A 25,769-nucleotide genomic window follows, 5' to 3' on the forward strand; every position below is an offset into this window, starting at 1 on the left:
TATACCTTGTTTAACTTATCCATTGGTCAGCCGATAGATACACGGGTTGTTTACCTTTCGGCTATTTATGAATAATGCTGCTGCGAACATTTGTGTGCAAGTTTTTGTGTGGACCTAGGTTTTCCTTTGTCTTGGGTATATACCTACAAATGGAATTGCTGGGTGGTACTGTACCTCAATGCTTAACATTTTGTGGAACTACTGGACTGTTTTCCAAAGTGGCTGCACAATTTTATTTTACTTTCCTACCAGCAGTGTATGGGGGTTCCGATTTCTCCCATCGTCACCAACACTTATCTGTCTTTTTTGTGTGCAGCCATCCTGGTACTTCACTGTGGTTTTGATTTGCATTTCTCTGATGGCAACGATATGCACATATTTTTCCTGTGCTTATTAGTCATTTATATGTCTTTGAGAGGTATTCAGAGCCTTTGTCCATCTATTAACTGGGTTATTTACCTTTTGATTATTATGGTACAGAAGTTTCTCATTTAGTTCTAAGATGTACTTCCTTCATCAATTCATGTGTTTATAACATTAAGACAGGTTTTTGGTTTTTAAACAGGTTTTTCAAAAAACACCAACCATCAAGTCCAAGTAAATTAAATAACTATGTGTGAAAAGCAAAACATCTAAAATTTCAGGCAAAACCTAAGGCGGGAGTGGCTATGTGACCTAGTTTCTGGCTCAAGGAATGTGAAAAGAAGCGACGTGCAATTTCTGGGTCTTGTCCTTAAAAGGAAAAGAAGCATGCCTCCCCATTTTCTTCTTTCCCCTTTTTGTCAGCTGGGATGTGGACCGGTGAGCCATGTTTAGCCACGTGGAAAATGGCAATAGGAATGGCACAGAAAAAAAGATGAAATCAATCACAACCTCTGACACATCCCTAGATTATCTTGTTAAAGCTGCTGCACTTTGGGTCTCTTGTTACAGTAGCCTAGCCTGTATCCTAACTATACATTCTGTATTTCTCAATCCCATGTTTATTTGCTAGATCTTGATTATGTCCATGATAGACATAATTTATTGGCACGCTATCATGAAAAGTAAGACTTTAACTTACATCAACCTTCTACCCACACATTTCTCCCTCCTTCCATCCTCCCAATATAGTTACAATCTCTAGGGCAATCAGTATTTAATATCTATGCTCCTGTGGCCACATAAATAAAGTTCACAAACGAGACAAGGTGTGTGCTATCATTTACATTTCTCCTATTTTGCGTTTTAGTCTTTTTAAGTTCAACTCATCCCTAAACTTCCCCCCCCCCCCCCGAAATGAAATTTTCCTCTTAATTAGTCAGTCCTCTGATTCTCTGTTCCATTTTTTCCCCATGGAAACATTTGTCCTGGAGACCTCTATCCACTAGCTATGTTTTTAGGTTGATGCACAAGGGTACACCTTTCTTCTGTTAAGATTCCATGGTTTCCCTGGATTAAGATCCTATGCCTTTCTTTCTTGGTTTGCTATGGTGGTTTTGATAGATATTTCTGGAAAAAGTACACAGAAGATAACTTTTGAACTGAGGCTTTAAATGTCTGAAAATGTCTTTATTTTGCACTTACACTTCATTTGGATTCACACAGAATTCCAGATTTAGAATTCTCAGGGCACCTGGGTGGCTCAGTTGGTTAAGTGTCTGACTCTTGGTTTTGGCTCTGGTCATGCTCTCACAGTTTGTGAGTTTGATCTCCACAGCAGGCTCTATGCTGGTGGCATGGGGCCTGCTTGAGATTCATATTCTCCCTCCCTCCCTCTCTCTCCCTCCCTCCCTCCCTTCCTCTCTCTCTCTCCCTCCCTCCCTCTTTCTGCCCCTCTCCTGCTTGTGTGCACTCTCCCTCTCTTTCTCAAAATAGATAAATAAACATTTCTTAAGAAAAGAATTCTCATTCAGTATTGTTATTTAGGATACACTCCGAATCTGGTATGTGTCTATTTTTTCTTTCCCTTGTTTTTTTTCTCTCTGGTGTCTGAAAATTGTGCATTGGTGTGAGGTTTTTCTCCCTTTCTTTTTATTCGTTGCGCTGGGCACTATATGAGTGCTTTCAATCTGGAAACCCACATCTTTCTAATTCTGAGAAGTGTTTTGTTTTGGTTTTGTATTATTACTCTTATAATTTCCTCCCTTTATTTGGTCTGTTCTCTTTTTCTGAAATTAATATGTTACACCTCCTGAACTATTCCTATACACTTCCCACCTTTCCCTTGTCTTCCACTACTTGTCTTTTTATTTTTACTTTCTAAGAGATTTCTTCACATTATCTTTCAACCCTTAAAATATTTATTCAACAAATATTCCCTGAAAGTCTACTATATAACCAGGAACTGTTTTGGGTATGAGGGCACAATGATGAACAAACAAAAATCCTCACCCTCATGGAGCTCTAGTGGGAGTAAGCTGACAATAAACAAATAAAACATATGTTAGATGTAAAAAAACACTGTGGGGAAAATAAATCAAGGAAGATGTAGAGAGTGTGTGTATTAGAGAGAGAGTGTATTAGATAGGATAGTTACAGACAAGTTCATTGCGAAGAAATATTTGAAAAAAGGCACAAAAGAGGTGAGGGAATGAGCCTTGTGTACATCTGAGAAAGAACATTCCAGACAAAGGGAGAAGAAAGTGCCAAGACCTGAGGCAGAGTGTGCCTAGAATGGTTAGGCAGAGAGTAGGCAAAAAGTAGAAAACAAAGTAAAGAGGCAAAGTTTATTTCAGTTATCCCGATTTTAAGTTCCAAAAGTTATGAATACTGTTCAGTTTTGTTTTCCAGTCTTTACCCCTGGTTTAATTAGCCAGATCATCAGGCAACTTGTTTTATGTAATACATGCAAAGACAGTGAAGTATTACTTTGAAATGAGTTTTTCCATTATCAGGTGTGAGAGTTTTCCTCCAAAGCGCTCTGCCTGTGTGTCTGCTTTAATTCTTTGCTAGGGGTTTTCTGGCATGAGGTCCCCAGTAAATATGGACAGTATAAATATGAGTCGTAAAACAAAATCAGGGTTTTCCCAGAAGAGACTGTTTCCCATGCCCAGAGCCCCGGCAGAGACAAGCTTATTATTCAGATGGAGGGATTTTCCTACCACTGAGGCACTGTCTTTCAACACTATGCCAGAGCTTCAGGTCTGACCCCACAACTTAGATCTCTTGACTCAATTCCCTTAGATACCAGGTTTCATAACCTCCCAAGGCAACCAGTGTTCAAGTTAAATTAATAAGCCATGTTTTTGTAACAAGAAACCTCTCAGATTCACTTTCTAAAATAAAGACCGTCTATACGAAAATGTTTCTTTAATAACATTATGAAATTCAATGCAATTTCTTAATAAAAATAATAAAATCACCTATTATAAAGGTCTTCATAACAAAGCACACAACCATGGTTTTTGTTTTTGGTTTTTTTTTTTTTTTACCTTGTTCCATTCTCTTCATTAGCTGTATCTGATCGACTGTCTTCTTCAAAATCTTGCATTTGTCTGGCTTTACACTCAAACTGTCAATGTCACTGATGTTGGCAGACAGTAACTCAGCTAGTTCTTCTAAATATTTATTTTCTTGTTCCCTGCGCCTCTTTTCAGTGCTGTTTGTTACACAAAGAAAAACCAGTTAGTGTACATTTCTACCACGATACTTCCCTCTTTGATCAAGTACTTAATATTTACATATTTATAGAGATCCATAATTTTATCCAGAATATAAAGTCCGATTTTGAAAACAACTTAAATTCACAATACCAAAGTACAGAAAACAATTCTGGCCAAAAATACATAAAGAGAGTGACTGCCATCATATATGTATTTCCTCAATGATGTAAATACATCAAATATTTCCCAACAAAATGTTAGATATTAAAAGGAAGCAGAAAGTACTTACACTCACTGCATTTGGAATTTACTTTATATTCTAAACAATAATTCCTTGAATTAGAAAATCTGATTTTTCAAATAACTTTGTTATAAATTAAGCAGTGCAGACTATACTAGAGTTCAAATAAGTTATACTTTGAAATCTGATAAACTTTCTTAATTTTTTTGTTACTGAAAGAAATCTGATAAACACTTGATTCTTATCATAACTAGACCATTAGTTGGTCCTCATCAAAAAGAAAAGAGCATCCATCCAAAAAGTAAAAGAAAAAGAATAATAATCAATTATGAGACAAAGGTACAGAGAACAATGTCTTTTGTATACAACTTCATTCTACAAAAAAGAAGACATCTATTTATAAGTTCTCATACATGTGATAAATAAAATCAATTTTGATTTATCTTGAAGCAAAATTACGAGAACAAAGGATAACAGTGCAACCAGCTAGCACTTTACATTCAATCAAAGGTACTGAATGAATACTGTTCAGTTTTGTTTTCCAGTCTTTCCCCCTGGTTTAATTAGCCAGATCATTAGGCAACTTATTTTATGTAATACATGCAAAGATAGTGAAGTATTACTTTGAAATGAGTTTTTCCATTATCAAATTAACATAATAAGGAAGATTGGCCACAAATAACTCTTTGTTTTATAAGCAGCAACCAAAATCATCTGGTGTGATGGTAGAAAAGTGGTAAAAAAAAAAAAAAAAAAAAAAAAAAAGGAGGTGAAAAGAGGGCAAGATTAGTTGCTTTTTAAAAAGCTCATAATTGGGGCGCCTGGGTGGCTCAGTCGGTTGAGCGTCCGACTTCGGCTCAGGTCATGATCTCACGGTCCATGGGTTCGAGCCCCGCGTCGGGCTCTGTGCTGACAGCTCAGAGCCTGGAGCCTGTTTTAGATTCTGTGTCTCCCTCTTTCTCTGACCCTCCCCTGTTCATGCTCTCTCTCTGTCCCAAAAATAAATGTTAAAGAAAAATTTTTTTTAAAAAAAATTAAGAAAAATAAAAAGCTCATAATTGGCAACAATTAAAATACCACTTACTTTTCATAATACAAAACTATAAAAGCAATAGCATTTCCATAGCAACATAGTAAGTTGAAAAGAACCAAGTCAGCCAATCAAATGTATTTAACCACAAAAAACAAAATACTACAACATGGTACACATCCCAGAACAAAACCAAATTTTGAAACTTTAACAATCATCCTTTATCTTTATCTGTAAAGCCTTTCATTATTAAGGAATTAGTCCCACTTTATTTAGTAAAACTTTATCTTACAATTTCCACAGAAAGTACATGGAGCAAGATATTCTGACAAACTTCACACAAAGGCATTGAAACCAAAGGCATGAAGAAAATGACATATTCAAGGTTTCCGAGAACTCCATCTCTGCAACTTGATAGTGTTTTAGAGGACACCTGATTTTACCTTAGAGAAACTAAGTCATACTAGACTTATTTTGTAGATTCAGTCTAAAGTATGATCTGTTTAAATCTAGGGGTCTAGATTCTAACACAAGTAAATTGGATTCACGTAGTGGAACTCCAAAATCTGCTTCTGACATTAAGTTTTACGTAAAACTGAAGTGCCTGACACCACTGTAGAATAAAAGAAAGTGCTAGAATGGCAGGATAGACAGAGTTGACAGAGGAAGCAAGAAGCTAAAAATACTGAAATGCTGAGTTGTCTATAAAATGACTTAAGAAGGAGACTAGGAAAATCACCACGAAACGAAGTAACTAATAAGCAAGGACAGAAAATGAGAGCAGATATATTTAAACAAAGTCAAAACTGAAGGAGGGGCGGACATGACCAAAAAATTCTACCTTAATGGAAAAGAAGGCTTCCTTTATTACTTTAGCCACTTACACTTCTCACCAGCCCACTCGACTTCCATGACATTGCACACATGCTAGTTAATCATGCTATGAATTAACTAACGTATCTTTTTCCTTCAACTTACTAGCTTTTTCAACAAATGGTCCTAAACTTATTGCATGCCAGACAGCCACGCACTATGTCCTGGGGATCCAGGGGTAAGTTAGGTGTAGCCCTAATTAGTGTGAGAATAAAGAAAAAGAGTCATTACAACACTATGTGACAAGACTGTTAATACTATAGAAGTTCATCCGGATCGCACCTACACTGAGGCAATGAGATGTCCCAACCTGGTGGTAGACAGGGATTGGTTTCAGGGCAGGGGAGGCAGACAAACAAAACCCAGCTTTTTCAAAGGTGTAATATGAGAATGAAAATGTCAAGTTAAAGGATCAATAAGTAGTTCAGTATGGCTCAACTACAGATAAGAAACAGAAGGGCAGGAGATGAGTTCCAAGCCACATCATGAGGGCTCTTCCATACACCATGATAAAGAGCATGATGTATTGCTTAAAAGCACAAGTTCAAATTTCCTCAGTCATTTATTAGCTATGTAACCCTGGACAAGTTGCTTAACAGCAATTTAACTTCTCTCAGCTTCAATTTCTTTATCTGCAAAACAGGGGTGATGACATTAATTATCTCTTAGAATTTAGTGAGGATTAAAAAAGATGTTAAATGTAAAATGTTTGGCAAAGTTGCTGGCATATACTTTTAGTTCAGTAAATGTTACCTACATAACAAATGTTTTGGTTATGATTATTTTTTTCAGGGCGAGGGGAAGCCCAGAAGGGTTTAAGAAGAAGAATGAGTGGCATGACAAGATTTGTAAGCTCCCTGAAGATAGAAAACATGACTCACTTTGCTTATATCCTTGTAACGTCATGCACACCATGCTGGTTGAATAGTGGGCACTAAATAAAGCACTTGTTGAGCTGAATTAGAAATATTAAACAAGCACAAGGCATAGCTACCCAGCGTTTTGAGACTGGCATTTTAATCCCCATTCTCCTAGTACAGTTAAAGAATGGAGAAGAGGTAATAGGAAGAGATACGAGGCATCAATTACTAAGAAACTCTATCAGGGCTCTTGTACAAAGGGCTGGCAATATCCTGAGGTCTAACATATTCTCTTTATGATTAATGAGTTCAGAATCTGTCCAAAGAGACAGCAGATAATAACAAAACCAAAAGAAGCATTACAAGGTGGTATTCATACACAAACTCAATCAGTTTCAAAATCACGAAGTTTTACTTTACCATATCAAAAATGCCAATTGAAACTGAAGCCCATACTTACAAACCTGAAGGAAGTAATGTTTTCAAATATTTTGAAAGCAGACATACAAAGATTATTATCTTTAAAACATCTAAGAAGAAAAAATATATTCACTTTTTGATATTTGTCATGACATGATTATGTATGTATAAAAAAATCAAAGATCTACAGATAAGCCATAAAACAAATAAGAAAGTTTAGAACAATGGATGCATAGGAGACCAATAATCCCAAATCCTATATATGAAAAGCTGTCAGTTAGAAGATGCAATAGACAAAATTATACCATTTCCAAAAGCAATAAAAATTCTGTGGGACCCTGGAATATATCTAACTAAAGATGGGCTAGTTGTTTAAAGGGGAAAATAATGAACTACTACCAAAGAACAGTGAAGACCTGAATATGTGAATAGCCTTTATATTCACAAATAAGAACACTCGGGAATCTGGAGTCTAGAAAATAAAAATGTCAATTCTCTTCCAATTTAATCTATAAAACTAAATGACATTCTAATCCAAATCTCAGGAGTATTTTTCTTCAGGGGAAAATTTAAAAACCTGATTTAAAAATCTGAATGGACAGGTAAAGGGACAAGAATAGGGAAAACAATTTTGAAAAATAACAAAGAATGACTTGCCTCAACAGATATCAAGGTGATTGTCATAAGAAAGTTCAGAACCAGATCCCTATCTACACAGGAACTGGATCTATGATAAAGGTAACAGCACAAAAGCAGAGAAAGGATAGGGCCATAACCACTTATGTTCTACATGGGAAAAAATAAAATTAGTTCCCCACATTATATCATATGCAAATCAAATTCTACATTAATTAAAACTCTAAATACACATATGTATGTAATATGTAAATATGTAAAAATATGTTTAAGGCCTTGAAGTAGAGGGAAAAAAATTCTTCCACGAGACCCCCAAGAGCTTGACACATGAAAACTGAAGGTTCCAAGGTATGTCAACGGATTTCAAAAACAGTTAAACAGACCAGAAGAAAGATATTTACATCAAATATAAGCAAAAAAGAGTAGTACACAGAAAATTTAAAAAAACTCTTATAAATAAAAAGGAAAAGGAAAACAACCCAGCAGGAATATGGGCAAAAGATATACCCAGGAAATTCACAGAAGAGGAAAACAAAAATCAAAATCAATTTATCTGGTTATCAGCGAAATATACTTCAAACTGTAACCCCACACTCATCAAGTTGGGAGACTTACAGTGAGGAGAGGACAGTGTGGGTAAGGGTGTGAGAAAAAAAGAACTCCCAATGCTTGTTATTTGAAGAGCAATGTGGTGGTGACCTAGTTAACATAAAGATGAATACAGATCCCAAAGAAACTCTCACATATCAAGTAGGAGGTGTGGAAACTGATGCTACACTGTATGTTAACTAACATGAATTTAAATCAAAAATAAACAAACAAAAATAAAGTAGGGAGGTGCATATGACGATGTTCCTTCGCTGTAGTACTAGTTGTAAGAGCAAAAATTTCTAACAGAAAGGTTGTTTATAGGGAAATGGATTTTTCAAATGGGATACATTCCTGTCTTACAACATTTAATCAAAAGGTGAAAGAACTGGGGCGCCTGGGTGGCGCAGTCGGTTAAGCGTCTGACTTCAGCCAGGTCACGATCTTGCGGCCCGTGAGTTCGAGCCCCGCGTCGGGCTCTGGGCTGATGGCTCAGAGCCTGGAGCCTGTTTCCGATTCTGTGTCTCCCTCTCTCTCTGCCCCTCCCCCATTCATGCTCTGTCTCTCTCTGTCCCCAAAATAAATAAATGTTGAAAAAAAAAATTAAAAAAAAAAAAAAAGGTGAAAGAACTGAATCTATATATATTTATATCTCAAGATGCATGCTGGAAAAAGTATACTCTAGAAAAATATATACAGTATACAGTATTGTATCATATGTATACTTATAAACATTCCGTATTACTCACCAGTTCATATATAATTATTAAAAATGGAGAAATTAATTGCAGACAAATCAATGTAATAATCATTTTACTACCTTATTCAAATAAGACTATACAAATATGATAAAATATTAAAAAATACTAACAATACCACAAAATATGAACAATTATATGTAATGGATATATATAGTTTCTTAGAGTCTATTCTTAACATAGATTTAAAAAATTTCCCCAAATAAAAAATTAAATCTAAAAAACAACAGTTTTATTTATTTATTCTTTTTTTAAATATTTATTTATTTTTTGAGAGAGAGAGAGAGAGAGAGAGAGAGAGAAAGCACAAGCATGGGAGGGGCAGAGAAAGAGAGAGGGGGACAGAGGACCCAAAACAGACTCTGCACTGACAGCAGGGAGCCCGACGTGGGGCTCGAGCTCACAAACTATGAGATTGTGACCTGAGCCAAAGTCAGATGCCCAACTGACTGAGCCATCCAGACACCCCTATTTATTTACTCTTACATTTTCCTTTGAAAGGGACTGACTTTACATACAGATAAAACAAGAACATTAACTTTGACAACACAAATCTGGATTGTATCTCAATATCAACATTCCTCTGAGCATCTGGACACTTACCTGTGGTTATGAATACTTAAGTTATGATCTGTGACAGTTCTTTTAATTGATCAACTTTTCTCTCTCCAGACTGGAGCCCTGGCACTTACTCCCCTGTTAAAATCCTTTCTTTATCCCCCACGAGAAAGAAGCATGTAATCCAGGGACAGAAGAATCTTCTGCCTCTTCACTCTCTAGATCAGTGATGATCAATGGGGGCCATATTGCTTTCCCCATCCCTGACAAACATTTGACAACTGTCTGAAGACATTTTTTGGTAGTCACAACTGATGTGACACTTTGGTTATCATAACTGATGGAAAGATGCTACTGGCGTCCAGTGTGTGAAAGCCAGGGATATTGCTACGTATCCTACAACATACAGGAGAGCTGCCCACAACAAAGAATTATCTGGCTGACAATGTCAATAGTGTGAAGGCTGAGAAAGCTTTCTCTAGATCCTAGAAGATGAATGGAATAAGATCCCCACTCTTCTCCTCTCAGGTGGGAAGCTGTTCTTTTGATGCGAGTGAGTTTCTTTCTCTGTCTGGCATTTGTTAGAATCTCCTTAGCAACAATTCTCTTTTAGCCTATTTAAGGTGACCATATTCCTTATGATACACAAATATTTAATTTCACAGATAGGCATTCTTTAAAATCCTAATATTAGGGGCGCCTGGGTGGCGCAGTCGGTTAAGCGTCCGACTTCAGCCAGGTCATGATCTCGCAGTCCGTGAGTTCGAGCCCCGCGTCGGGCTCTGGGCTGATGGCTCAGAGCCTGGAGCCTGTTTCCGATTCTGTGTCTCCCTCTCTCTCTGCCCCTCCCCCGTTCATGCTCTGTCTCTCTCTGTCCCAAAAATAAAATAAACGTTGAAAAAAAATTAAAAAAAAAAATCCTAATATTAATATTATAAAAATAATGATATTTCTTAGTTCTGCTAACATAACGTTCTAAGATAGCAGGTTAAAGATATACAATAGATTTATTTATTCACGTGACAAATATTTACTATGTCCTTACTATATATAAGCCACACACTATGCTACAAACTAGGCATATAATAGTAAGAACAGACAAGGTCCTTACCAAATAGCAGCCTAAGCATGTAGTGGAGAAGCCAGAAATTCACGAAATAATCACATGAACTAGTAAAAACCTGAAATTATGGATCAGAGCTATAAACATACATGTGAGACAGATACAGGAATGGGGGAGACTTAACATAATAGTTATGGAAGTAAGAGAAGCCTCCTTTTAAGGTGGTAATGTCTAAGCTGGTATCTGTTGAATGTATAGGTATTGACTACAAGAAATCTAGAGGGAGCAAGCTAGACTGTGGGAGCAGCATGTGCAAAAGTCCCGGGGAAACAAGAAAACATGGGGAGTATAAGGGACTCCAAGAAGAACAGAAAACTTGGAGTAGATTTAGCAAGAAAGAACTCTTAAGTGGTAATGAAAATGATAAAGAAGCTCTCCTAGATCTAGACTAAGAAAACAGTGTTCCTACCTTGATGCCAGTGTGTCACATGGCGATCCTTTCCTCTTATGTGAGTCTGGGTTAGCAGGGTCGGATGAACTGTCCCCGAGGCCACTCATGTTGAAAAACTTCACACCTAAAAAAAGGAAGGACAACAATGAGAAATCTACTCTGGTGAGCTTTCTAACCACAGGAGAGGAGGAAGCTCCCTTATGTTAGAAGATATCTAAACACTACAGGGTCTCTGTGAATACCTAATTACAGCCATCATAAAAGTATCCCCATCTATAGAGAGTCATCAGCTATTTAGTGTTTCTACACTTTCTTTTCTGTATTTGTAAAACAAAATAAATAGTCCCTTATGAAATCACAAAGGTCAAATAGGATGAAAGTATTATTAGAATAATGAAATAGACAGAAATCTTTTTTCAGAGAAAAAAATCACTTTCAGATGTTTCTAAGAACAATGTATAACTGGGAGTCAGAGAAATTATTTCTTATATGTATTTATTTTAGGTTATGCTTTGAAAAGAACTTGAAACAACTTTTACTCATAAGGTTTGGGATTTTATACTGCTAAGAAAATAAATAATACATCTACAATTAAAGTTGAAGCAATGAATTAGATTTGGTACTTACCAACTCTGAATTCTATACTCCTAACCTTGTGTTTATGTAGTCAGGCGACAAAGATCAAATGTTTAGTCTATGTTAGGATCTTGGTATAGATGCCAGAGAACACAAAGTCATTTCCCTGAGCACGCCAGTCAGGTCTCTCTCTCACATGTTGTGCCAGGTAGTGACTACACTTACAGATCCACTCTGACTTGTCCCTACCAACCACTATTCTCTGTAGAATCCCTAACGAAACTCAGAATCCTATCCCTGGCCTTATATTCATCACGACCTTTTGTATGTTATTAGTGCCAAACAGCATACCTCCCCCATTTGTTTTCACCCCATCTACCCTTGAAAAAGGAAAGAAAATCCTTGCTAAAGAGGAAAAACCTTTAACTTTTCCTTTTCCACAGCAATGACAACTGTGCTTATAAAGCTTATTATAAAGAATGCTGAGATCCATAAGAATCTCTCACATGGTTTTAATTAATACATGTGAGCAAATCCTTTTTCTCTAGTCCTGAAACTTACTGTCTCTAGCCTGTCCTTTGTCAATACCAAAGACTGTCAGTTCCCCCTTTTCTGTGTACAAATAATAACTAAAATTCTAATCATGAATTTATTATTTCATGCAACAAAAGGGGCACATTCTGAATTTCTCCCACATGAGAAGTGCAGTTCATAAAAACCTCCAACCCCTAGGATTGCAGTCTTGTAATTGCTTTTTACTTTTCTCCTTTACTTCTCATTTCTAATCAGTATCCATGTCCTGTCAATTCTTCCTTAATAAGAGATCTCAGATTGTCCCCTCCTTTTTATTCTCAGACATAGTTATGATTCTAGTTGGAACCCAATGCTTCATTCTGGATTAATGCAAGATCCATGTATCTGGTTTCTCAATTCCAGTCACTCTCACTTCTAATCTGTCCTATAAACAGCACCTAAACCATTCCTGCTCAAATGTCATTTCCAAGATATCAGTTCCCTGATGAGGAATCAACTGGGTCCCCCTACTGGAGCCTGGTGGTTGAAAGCATGGGCTGTGGGGTCAGAAAGGCCTTAAGTTGAAGTCCTGGCTTAACCAGTACCTACTTATTCTTGGGCAAAGTGTATAATCTCCTTAAACCCAATTCCTCATCTATAACATACAGATAATAATTACCTTCACCCACCTTCAGATCTGTTGTAAGGACTGAACGAAACAGTGCATGTAAAGAGCATACTCTAGTTCCTGGAGAATGCTGACTGTTGTTATTTTCTCTTTAGACAGAGAGCTCCATGAGGGCCTAGGGTTCACTTGTGGATAACTCATCCCAAACCTTCTTATCAATAAATACAATGGACACTTTTCATGCCTTCATTTGTTAGTGCTCAATATATGCTATTATTATTATTATTATTATTATTATTATTATTATTTTATTGGCCTACTTGGAGCAGCATTTGAAATAACCTTCTGAAACACTGCCACCCATTGGCTTCTGTGATCCCGTACTTCCTTCATTTACTTAACAAATAAATCAAGCATCTATCATGCATCAGACACTGTGCTAAAAGCTGAGCAAATAAATGGTCAGCAAAATAGAGGTTCCTGCCCTCAGGGAGCGGGAGACATAGGAAAATAAGACACAAAAGTAACATATAATTTTAAACTGTGATAAAAGTTACAAAGGAAAAGACTACAAAAGGAAAAGGAAAAGAATAGGAAAAGAATAGAATAGAATGTTTCTCATAGAGAGAAGCAACAGAGGAGACCTAATTTTAATTGGGGCCCTCTCCAAAGAAGTGATGCATAAATCAAACCTGACTAGAACAGTGTCGTTTTCTTCTGATCTTATTCTAAGTACTTTTTGCCCAATTCTTGGGGGTCAGAATTCCTCAAGGTCCTAATGTCCAAGGCCTCTTTTTCCCTCAGACTACATACATTATCCTCGGGTGATACTACTCACTCAGCCTGATTTCAAAACACATCTCTATACTGATTATCCCCAAATCTCCACCTCTAGCTCAGACCTCCTAAGTCTCAGAGCCATAATCCAATTCCTCACCAGCTATCTCCATCCAGATGTTACCCAGGCACTTCAAATTCAACTTTCCAAACTGAACTAAACCTCACCTCATATATTTCTTCTTTTAGTTGGTATGCTGGAGTCCTTCTAACCTCTTCTCTCATACCCCATATGCAAGCAGACACCAAGATTTGTCAATTTTTATTTCCTAAATATTTCCCAAATCCATCCCTTCTTCACAGCCTCCTCTCATCACCTCCTGCTGGACCATTTCTTTTTTTCAAATGTTTATTTATTTAGAGAAAGACAGAGAGTATGACAGGGGGAGGGACAGAGAGAGAGGAAAGAGAGAATCCCAGACAGGCCTCGATCCCACGAACTGTGAGATCATGACCTGAGCTGAAATCAAGAGTTGGACACTTAACCGACTGAACCACCTAGGCGCCCCTCCTGCTGGACTATTAAAATAGCCTTCCAGATGGTCTCCCTGAGCCACCAGAGCAGGCTATCAGAAATGTAAGTCTGATCATCTCCATCTCTTGTTTAAAATCCTTCACTAAATCCTCACTGCTGAAAGAACAACATTCAACCTCTTGGACATAATATACAAAGTTTCCATCAGCTCTCACCTACTGTGCATCAATTATAGAATTTGGTGAATAAGTGACTAAACGTCTATTCAATCATGTACTTAACAGATTATATATGTTATATATTATATATGACACACATATATATAATCCATAGGAAACAGACAGAGACACACACATGTAGATTACGTATGTTAATTTTAGTTCCGACACTAAGGAAAGACTTTAAAAATAAAATCCTTGGTTATATTCCACGTTCCCAGAAAAGGAAAACATTAGTCAGAAAACTTTAAATTGATCACAACGTGGGTAGCCCTAATTTCACCAGCAACAAATATTTACTGAGTTCCTAGTATATGCCAGCCTCTGTTCTAGGTACTGGGGATACAACCGTGAATAAAATTTACAAAAATCACTGTCCTCATGTCCTCATAGAGGTTCATTCTATTGTAAGGCAGAGAGATAATAAATAAAATTAAAAAGTAAATTATAGAGTATATTAAAAGGTGATATGTGCTATAGAGGAAAATCAGGCAAAAACAGAGGTGTAAGTGTGTAGAAGGGAAGGGACAGCGGTTTTAAGTAGCGTAGTTCGAAAAGGCCTCATGGAGAAGGTGAGATAAGAGCAAAGACTTGAAGGATGTGAAGGAAAGGGAAAGGTATCTGGAGGAAGAGTGCTCCTGGCAGGCACAAAGGGAAGGGCTGTAAGGCCTTAAGGCTGGAGCATAACTATGCTTTTTGCAAAAGATGAAAGAGATCAGTGTAGTTAGAACCAGGGAGTGAGGGAGCAGATGAGCTCAGAAAGATTACACGATGAGGCTACATCGTGTAAGGCCATAAAAAACCATTGTAAAGATTTTAGCTTGACTCTGACTGAATTAAGCAATCAGTGGAGGGTTAAGAACAGAGGAATGACAAGATCTGATTTTCATTCTAAGACTTCTGCTATAAAGGGTAAGTACAATCTTTCTCATTTCAGTAATTTGGTATTTAAGTTTCCAACTGCTAAATGGACTTTTTCATTTGGATATCCCACTGTCTCCTCAAACTCAATATGTATAAAATATGCTGGATGTTTACGTTCCAGACTTCTGTTAATGATGAATAAATGAGACGAGTTGCGTTGTGGAGTAATGTCATCATAAAAAATACTTGTTAAATCTCTTGTGGTGGGGGGAGAGGAAGGACCCATGATAAGAAAAATAATTACAGTAATTGCAAGGTGGACGACCTCAATGCAAAGGCAAACAGGCCAGACTTGTAAAAACAATCACCACAATAAAAAAGATGTCAAAAGACCCGACATGTTTGTTAGTATCTCTTCTGAAACCCAAACACAAAATAATAATCATCTAAGTGATATATTACTGTAACCAATACAACTGCTACCTTCTTTTCCTAAGAAACTCACAGAAGCATAAATGAGGTTATCACAAAACCAAATATCACAGAAGAAGCCACCTCATTCTATATTCACATAGAAATAAAATGTAATGTTTTTAAATGTATTAATACAAATAATGAAATTGTGCAATAACCTTTATAATAATGGGACATTAATTCTAAACGTTTCAACAGAAATAGAAATAAAAGAGAGCAGAAAATGAAGGGGGGAATATAATGAAAGATAAGACTCTGGAGTTCGCTAAACCAAAAGAAAGAAATTAGCTAATTCCCACCTCATGCTCAGGGGCCACTTCTTACTTCCTTATCTGCCTATCTTCTTTGCCTCCAAAGACATTAGGTTGTACCTATCTGAGAATTTACCCATCTGGAATTCTACTGACTCTCAAAATAGAAAGGGCAATATACTACGCTTATTATACTATACTATACTGTACTATACTATACTGTATACTATGCTATAAATTATAATTCTCTTGTTTGTCTCCCATTCTAGATTATGAACTCAAAGCCAATTACTAGATCTTTTTACTGTATATCCAGTACCTAACATCATGCCTAAAAGATACAGAAGCTAAGATAGGTGATGCATCAGAATTGATTATTTAACTAATATGACATGTAAAAGTTTAAAGGATATTTCAGATATTTTATGGTTAATATATTTTCTGGAATCATTCATAAAGCTTTGGAATTCTTTCCTATAAGTGAGACCATGAGCTTATCCGAAATCCTTTTTACCCTATTTTCAATGGGGGGGAAAAAACCCAAGCCCTATCTTCTTGATCCAGAAACTGGAGAACATCTCTTCTAATTTTGAAAAGGTAAAAATATACTATTTAGGGAAAACCTCAAACAATATTTCATAGTACTATAAAAACATAAAGTCATGTCACAGTGATACAACTGTAAACATAAATAATATAATTTCATAGACTGGATCATTTTGAGCAACAAATAAACCTAGATTGAAAATAAGATCCCCCATACTGTGCTCCCCTCAGACTACTGGCTAGAGATTGACATCTTCTAAATTTATCCAAGATTCTGAGGCTGAGGAGACATTAGACAATAACTCAACAGCAGCCAGACAGGCTGACCTACCAAAATAAGAGCCAACAGTAAGAAGCTATGAGAGGGTCACCAACAATTTGCTGATGATATGATTCTGGTATTAACTGCTTTCTATTTACAAAACACAATATACAGATAGTGGAATGCAAATCCCCTGATGAGTGAAAACTATTACAGCTGTTCTATTTGTGGAGTGGCTTTATATATGCCAGTAAGGGTACTTAAATAAGGTTCATTAAGAAAAGAATGTGGGTTTCAGGAAACAATTTGCATACCACCTTTTAAAAAGAGGTAAGGTTTCTAAGTCAAAGTACCCTGCTGATTTAAAAAGAGTTGCTAAGTTATACTCAACCTCATGCAATCTGTAGAGAACAGTTTTGGGAATCAGAAACCACATCTATCTCAAATAGATCAGACAAAACCAAATAGGTGAGGCTGAAGAAATAGGTCAGTGTTTTATGTTTCACTTGAACTATAAATTTCTAGAACATAAGAAATTTGTCACTCATCTCCCAGATTTAGCTGAGAACCGCATAATTTGAAAAATAAGTAACAATATGTTAGTAAACAGCTCTAATAAATATACTTTAAAATGCTTAGCAGGCAATTAGCACAAAGCAGCACAGACATGATGAGAGGGACATTCTGAGGGCCGAACCTCTCCAATTTGACAGCTGTATGAAAAGAATCACATAGGAAAATCATTATAAACAAAGAGCTCCTGCAGTGGGCAACTGCCATAAAGAAGTATTTCTCAGACTGGCATCTTCAGACACTTAGGGTTCTCTAAAAGAAGTTTTCAATTTCTCTTGTCTTTTCATTGCAATGTCAACTGAAATCTTTCTCAAGTGATAAGAAAGTATTGGGATTTACATCGCCTTTTTTATGGTTGGATACTTTTCCATTGTTTGTATACATCACATTTTGTTTATCCGCCAGTTGATGGCCATTAGGTTTTTCCATTTGGGGGCTATTTATGAGGAATGATTCTTGATCATTTATATGCATAAATGTGAACATGTCTTCAATTCCCTTGGTATTTTAGAGTGGAACTACTAAGTCATAATAATGTAACTCTCTTTAGCTTTTTGAGAAACTGCCAAACTGTCTTCCACAGTGGCTACAGCAATGTACAAGCATTCCAATTTCTCCACATTCTCACCAAAAATTGTTATTTTATGTTTTGTAATTTTATTTTAATTCTGGTCGTCTTAGGAGGTGTGAAATGGTATCTCATTACCGCTTTGATTTACATTGATTTCCCTAATCAGTAATGACACTGAATACCTTTTCAGGTGCTTATTGACCATTGTGTATCTTTTTTTGGAGAAATGTCTATTCAGGTCCTTTGCCCATTTTTAAGTTGGATTATTTGTCTTTTTTTGTTAAGCCATGAAAGTTCTTTATATTAGGGTACTAAGCCTCTACCAGATATATTATTTGCAAACATTTTCTTTATGAACAGTTTTTAATTTTGATGAAATCCAATTTATCTATTTTTTTCTTGTTTAGTAAGTGCAATGCCTGGACTTCCTTAAAGACAATTTCTACTGATTGCTATTCTTCCTGGGTATATACCATACTTTCTTATTTCTCTGAATGCCTCCTAACTTCTTGTTAAAAACCAGATATTTTGAAGCTAATGCCTAAAAAAGATTTCCTTAAAGGTCTGGAAACAAAAAGTCTCTGCATCCACAAAGCCAGAGACCAAAATTCAGATGGTGGCTCTCCCTGGCCCCGAGAAGAACCCCTACCCCAATAAGTCTCTGCCACAAATGGCCTGCCAGGATCTGAACTCTTATGCCCAGGAATAAAAAACAAAGGCAAAGAAATGGATTCAAAGCAATGAACTCTTAAAAATAAAGACATCATTTTTTCTTAGTTCATTGGTTCTATAAAACATCTGATTTTTCTTAAAAGGTTTTTTACAGTAAAAGAAAATCTTGTGCAAAATATTTTATATATTAATAATAAAGAAATTATCAAGGATTTAATACTTTAAATTCTACAAGTGTGTCATGTCTGAAGTAATACATTTAATAAATTTATGTTTAGGTTAAGAGACAATGCTTTTTTTCTTTGCATTATTTTTTTCTAAACGGAAAGAATAAGTTTGGAAAAACTATAAAAGTTTATTTTTTGTTTTTTATTAACAAAAATATAGGAAGAAGAGAAAAATCAGTTTTGTTTTTTTTTTTTTTAATTTTTTTCAACTTTTTATTTATTTTTGGGACAGAGAGAGACAGAGCATGAACGGGGGAGGGGCAGACAGAGAGGGAGACACAGAATCGGAAACAGGCTCCAGGCTCTGAGCCATCAGCCCAGAGCCTGACGCGGGGCTCGAACTCACGGACCGCGAGATCGTGACCTGGCTGAAGTCAGACGCTTAACCGACTGCGCCACCCAGGCGCCCCGAAAAATCAGTTTTAAAACCCAGTATTTTAAATCCCTCTCATTGACTTTATTTAAAATTTAATTTTTTAAAGTTAAAAAATAAACATGAACGCATTCACCTTGCTAAAATATTCCTATTGTATGAATTTGTCCCTGAGGAAAAATAGTTGGCATATGAAATACATATTTGTGGCAGCTATCATATAGAAAAACAACTGGGCAGAAACACCCTCAACATTTCCTTGCAAATCCATGAAATTAAATGATTCCAGTTATCATACAATTACATTGGGTAATTAATAGATATACTGTATATGACTTCCAAAAATCGGTACTATATCATTCTAACTTGTGGAAGATATGTTGGTATTCCTTTAAAAAAAAAAAAAGATTAAAATCAGTCTTCTTAGCCACAGCTCTCTTTAACTGTGTAAACAATAAAATAAGTGTTTGATATTTACTTGCATGTGCACAGGAGAAGAGTTTGTAATAGTTTAGCAAAGAGGTAAGAGCCTTGAAAATGGTGGTCATAGATGTAAAACCACCAAGTGATAAAAATTTCACTCTCTCTCTCTTTCCGTCAATTCCATTCTCCTTCACAGATTCAGAAACTAATGAGCAGAAGAGAACGAAGATCAGTGGCCAGAAGAGAATGAAGATCAGCTTTAGATACAGATAATCTACAGATGATTATCCAAACCCAAAATCACATTTACTACATGAAATTATTCCAATATCTGATCAGAAGTTGTTCAATTTCCCACAAAATATTTCAGAAACTCATTTCAGAATATAGTATGGTTAAACGTACATATATAAATCAGTAAAAGAAAAATAAACATACTGAAATTTGATCCTTAACATTATAAGGCAGTAGAAGTACCAAGCTGCATGGGTTAATAATTTGCCAAAACAATGAAATTATATTTTGAGGGCTAGAAATTTGACTAGAAAATGATCAAGTCAGGTAAGCCTCCAGTTAATTTTGGGATCATCCCCCTAGCTGGAGCAGAAGTGGCTTGAATGAAATCACCATACAAATGTACATACAATCCTCATTACCCAAATTTGCAGAAGAATATACATTTTTTAAAGCCTAGCTTAAAACTTAAGTCATCCTACTTGATTCATTTATATTTGGCAAAAACCTTATTGATACCCATGGGGAAACCAAAAAAAAAATTCCCCAAGCATCTCAGGTGAATAGCTAGTTAAGTAGCATTTATATTTCCTCAATGATCATACTAATTGCTCTAGTCATATCCCTTCCAGTACAATGCCCAACAAATGGCCAACTCAAAACAAGTGAAACTCAAATTTCACTTTCCAGTGTTCTCAACAGAATAACACCTATGAGAGTAACGCTTATAATTTTTAAAAAAAATTTTTAATGTTTTTTATTTTTGAGAGAGAGAGAGAGACAGACAGAGCATGAGCTGGGAAGGGTCAGAGAAAGAGGGAGACACAGAATCCGAAGCAACCTCCAGGCTCTGAGCTGTCAGCACAGAGCCTGATATGGGGCTCAAACCCATGGACCGCGAGATCATGTCCTGAGCCAAAGTTGGACACTTAACTAATTGAGCCACCTAGGCGCCCCAGTAAGGCTTATAAATTTTAAACTGGAGACTCAGATTCAAAATTTCAGAATCAGAGGGACCCCAGCAATTGTCATCTAGTACACTGTTTCTCAAACTTTTTGACTATAGGCCACTTAAGAATATACAAAATGCCTATCTTGCCTGTTCCCATTTTCACAGTATCAAGTCAGTAACAAAGAATTTGAGCAGAAAAAATAATAAAAATTGTTCACAAAACAGTAGGCCTATTAACATGCATTTAATTACAAGATAGGACAATATAATAATAATAATGATGATGTGTGTGTGTGTGTGTGTGTGTGTACAGTTTATGTATCTTATTATATATTAACTCATTTACTCTTCACAACTGCCCTATGAAGTATGCATTATTATTTCTACTTACAGAATCACTGATTGAGTTCAACAATTTTATCTTACAAACTACTGACAATGATGATGATGATGAAGATAACAATGATGATGACCAACACTTACACAGGATTTACTATGTGCCAATCATTGTTCTAACCATCGAATTTACATTTTTTAACATTTATTTATTATTGAGAGAAAGAGACAGAGCATGAGCATGGGAGGGGCAGAGAGAGGAGGAGACACAGAATACGAAGCAGGCTCCAGGCTCTGAGCTGTCAGCACAGAATCCGACATGGGGCTCGAACTCACAAATGGCAAGATCATGACCTGAGTTGAAGTCGGATGCTCAACCGACTGAGCCACCCAGGCACCCCTGGAATTTACATTATTTACTCATAAACCTTACTAATTCAATTCACTCATAAAGTATGAGACAGGTAACTTTATAACCTATTTACAGATTGTAAGAAATGAGGAAAGTGAGGCATAGAAACATTACTTGATCTGCTTAACATCATACGTAGCAGAGGTAAAAATCATTAAGTAATTTGGCTCCAGAATCTGGCTATGCTTTAACTCATATAACTAATCTATAGTCACATAACTGAGAAGTAAAAAGCCAACAACAGATTCCCAATATTTGCTTTTGCTTCTACATTAAAATGCTTCTTCATTAGGAGTTCTCTCAGAAAAGCTGACATTAAATTGTGCCACCTCTAGAAATCCTGGGTGGTATTTACAGGGAGTTTCAAACACACGAACAGAGAGCCTTCTCAATTCTTGATCCACACGTCAAACAGAAATAAATAAAATTGATTGGATACCCAATCCTGACTTCTCTCATCATAATATAAAACCAATTATTTCTTATAAATATAATTTACCTTAAAATATAAACGTGTTATTCCTTCAAAAAGTTTTGCCATACAAACCCTAATTTTTGTCCAAAAATTTATAAATCTTGGATTCTAAGATCATATATATACATCCACACACATATAAAATTCTTTTCAATAACATCCAAATCATCTTTAGGAATCTACCTTCTGGAATTCTGGGCTCCCACCATGTTTCAACAGACTTTCCCCTGAAAAAAATCTTTACAGGCTTTGTTCTACCAGATAAGATTCTCAGTTAACAAATCCATGAATCTCCAAAGTCCCATATCATAGTCTCTTTAGAAAGGAACAAAGATGGAAACAGATATCAAGTTCAAAATGAGTGCTACTATACGGAACAGCTGACCTGTACTCTCCCAAAATGTCCATTTTATGGAAGACATTTAGCTGATTCCAGGTTAAAGGAACCAAAGAGATGTAACAACTACACAATGTGTGATTCTGGATCAGAGGACTGATAAAAATTTAATATGAACTCTAAATACGATAATAATAATAATAATAATAATAATAATAATGAAAATGTTGTTTCCTGAATTTCATTATTATGTTGGGTTAAGCAGGAGAAACACACTGAATATTCAGGAGTGGAAGAACGTAAATGTCTACAACTTCCTCTCAGATGATTCAGCAGCAGCAGCAGAAATAGTAGCAAATATACAGAGAGATAAAGCAAACGTAACAAAATGTTTCCAACTGGTGAAAGTGGGCAATGGGCAATACACAGGGCCTACCAATCTTGCAACTACGTGGCAGGTTTAAAATTATTTTGATAAATATTAAGAAGAAATAGAGAAGATAAACATCTTCATTGTGATTAGAGTCACTCAATGAAGAAGGAGTTAAAGAAAAACACACCTCAGCCAGAGTTCAGTCACTAGATGATTCTGTTTTCTCTCCCTTTCTCTTTCACAAATATAAACTCCTCTCTCTCTCTCTCCATTGGGAATCAATAGTCTGATTTCAAATAATAGAAAATACAAGTTAATAAATATATTGCCAGTTAAATGAAAGCCAGAAATCTGGAGTGTGTTCTAGAAACCAATGAGACTTTATTTATTTTTGTTAAATTAAAAAAAAAGTTTATTATTTTGAGAGAGAGAAAGACAAACATTAGCCGGGGAGGGGCAGAGAGCAAAGGAGACACAGAACCCAAAGCAGGCTCCAGGCTCCGAGCTGTCAGCACAAAGCCCAACGTGGGGCTCGAACTCATGGACCACGAGATCATGACCTGAGCCGAAGTCAGACGCTTAACTGCGCCACCCAGGTGCCTCTACCAATAAGACTTTAAAGAGAGAGGCAGTAGGGTTATTTTGCACCTCCAGCCCCTGCTTTAAAGCACTCTGCTGCCAACAGATAGTCTCGCCTCCATCTCCCAAATTCATTGTTTATCCCAAACACAGGTATTGTTTGTCAGCCAACTAAATCTAACTGCCTTTAACATCTATGGTGGTTAAAGCCCACTCTTCAAGCTGACAGCTATCACTCCACGGTGACAACCGTCTTCTCCTTTAAAAGTGAGTAGGTGGGTGTGCAGCTGGGGCAAGGATGAGGGAAGCTCCTGGGGTGCTGATATTGTTTTACTTCTTAACCTGTTTAACAAATATGTTTGGCACATGATAATTCAGGAGTTCTACACTTAAAATCTGTAACTTTTATCTGTATGGTGCTATAATTCAATTAAAAAATCTATTAATTTTAAAAAGCCTCCTGCCAAAAGTCCATTTACTAATCTATCATTTTCTGATTAATCTTCAGCTTTTTACCTACTGTCTTGGCTTAGTGCATGTTTATCTTTCTAACATACGCTTCTATGATCATTGTCATCTTTTTTTTTTTTTCAACGTTTATTTATTTTTGGGACAGAGAGAGACAGAGCATGAACGGGGGAGGGGCAGAGAGAGAGGGAGACACAGAATCGGAAACAGGCTCCAGGCTCCGAGCCATCAGCCCAGAGTCTGACGCGGGGCTCGAACCCATGGACCACGAGATCGTGACCTGGCTGAAGTCGGACGCTTAACTGACTGCGCCACCCAGGCGCCCCATATGATCATTGTCATCTTTGTGGACACACAAGAACTATTCCCTCAGGGAGCTCACAAACTCTTCGAAATCGGCTATGTAAAAATGCCCAAATGTGAAAAAATGGGCACCAAATATAGACTGAATGACTGCACACATGTTAGAAATATACAGACCAAATCTAGGGACAGTTCAGTATAGTTTTTCTGCTTGCCATTTTTAATTCAATGAGGAGGTTCTCACTGTAAAATATTCATATGAACCCTATATTCATTTCAATGTGCATTAAAGTGGTTCATAAAGTGTAATCTAGAACATTTTCATTTAGGAATGTCAGCAGATGTTTTATCATAACTTTGAAACTTTTAAATCAAAAACATATTTCCATCGGTAATCATTTTCCCTTCATACTTTTGTATAAACAAAGCTCTTTAAAAACAGTTACAATTCCCACCTGGGAGACTTCTTTGTTCATAATGAGTCCTCAAAACAGATATGGTCAAATCTAGCACTCCGGAGGGTAGCTTACAGGGAAGTGGGGTAGCGATGTATCCAGAGACGGCTCTAGTTTCTTCACTCTCACCTCATTTAAGGCCAATTATGCAAACTAAAAGGAGAAGAAAAAAATAAAAGCAGAAGGGAAGTTAGATTGTTGTTTTTGTTGTTTTAGTCTCTAAGAAATGACAAAGGTCAGAAATGCTGCATAAAGAAAGAAAATACAACTTTTAAAGCCAAATGGAAAAATATTTCCAAAAGACAATGGATGAAGATCTGATTTTACAGCTGAAGTCCTTTCTGGTGATTAAATATGTATTCCTATCTAAGGCTGCTGCTTAGGTAATAATAATTACATTCTGCCCTTAATCTTCTGAAAGTCATTTATATGTCTTTAAAAAAATTTTTTCTGGCTGCATTTGCATGTTTATTCTTCTTTTTAATTAAAATACTGATTGTTCATATTTTCAGTTTTCATTGAATACTTTCTTTGATTTCTGTAATACTTCTTACTATGCATTAAAGTTACTATGATATTTTACTTTTGAATTTTTTTAAATGTTTACTTATTTACTTTTGAGAGAAAGAGAGTGAGCAGGGGAGAAGCAGAGAGAAAAGGAGAATCCCAGTCAGGCTCTGTCAGTACAGAGCTCCATGCAGGACTTGAACCCACGAACTGTAAGATCATGACCGGAGCCAAAATCAAGAGGCGGAGGCTTAATCGACTGAGCCACCCAGGCACCCCACTTTCAAATTTTTCACTGAAAAACTTTATAAACTTTTTTATTAATGTTCATTCACTTTTTGAGAGAGCGAGAGCGAGAGAGAGAGAGAGAGAGAGCGAGCGAGCCAGCCAGCTAGAGCATGAGTGGGGGATGGGTAGAGAGCAAGGGAGACACAGAACTCAAGCAGGCTCTAGGCTCCACGCTGTCAACACAGAACCGAACGCAGGGCTCAAACTCATGAACCGTGAGATCGTGACCTGAGCAGAATCAGATGATCAACCAACTGGGCCACCCAGGTGCCCCTTTACAAACTTTTTATATTCGTAATACTTAAAAATAAAATTCGTTGAGCTTTGGTTCCAGTCATAATGGACTATCTCATATTGGACTAATTTGCCCTTAGATAACAATTATTAACTCTGGACAAAATATTAAAATAACTGTTCAAGGGCTCCTGGGTGACTCAGTTGGTTAAGCCACTGACTTCAGCTCAGGTCACGATCTCAAGGTTCGTGAGTTTGAGCCCGCCCCTCC

The 25,769-nt window shown here is 36.5% G+C and overlaps 1 protein-coding gene across 8 annotated transcripts in view; it reads right to left on the reverse strand.

Moving 5' to 3' along the window:
• The window catches only part of NCOA1 (nuclear receptor coactivator 1), a 241,570-nt gene that overhangs the window by 80,167 nt on the left and 135,634 nt on the right, over window positions 1-25,769 (reverse strand). For 7 of the 8 annotated variants that reach the window (XM_043604407.1, XM_043604405.1, XM_043604409.1 and 4 more), the window contains exons 3-5: window positions 24,470-24,622; window positions 11,081-11,186; window positions 3,414-3,580 (exon numbers count right to left, since the gene is read on the reverse strand). In XM_043604407.1, the coding sequence (XP_043460342.1) occupies window positions 3,414-3,580; window positions 11,081-11,169 (256 nt within the window). In that variant the 5' untranslated portion in view covers window positions 11,170-11,186; window positions 24,470-24,622. The remainder of the gene's footprint in view (window positions 1-3,413; window positions 3,581-11,080; window positions 11,187-24,469; window positions 24,623-25,769) is intronic. The other variant, XM_043604408.1, reaches the window with a different exon arrangement.

The sequence above is a fragment of the Prionailurus bengalensis genome, chromosome A3 (genome assembly GCF_016509475.1).
Source record: "Prionailurus bengalensis isolate Pbe53 chromosome A3, Fcat_Pben_1.1_paternal_pri, whole genome shotgun sequence".
NCBI lineage: Eukaryota > Metazoa > Chordata > Mammalia > Carnivora > Felidae > Prionailurus > Prionailurus bengalensis.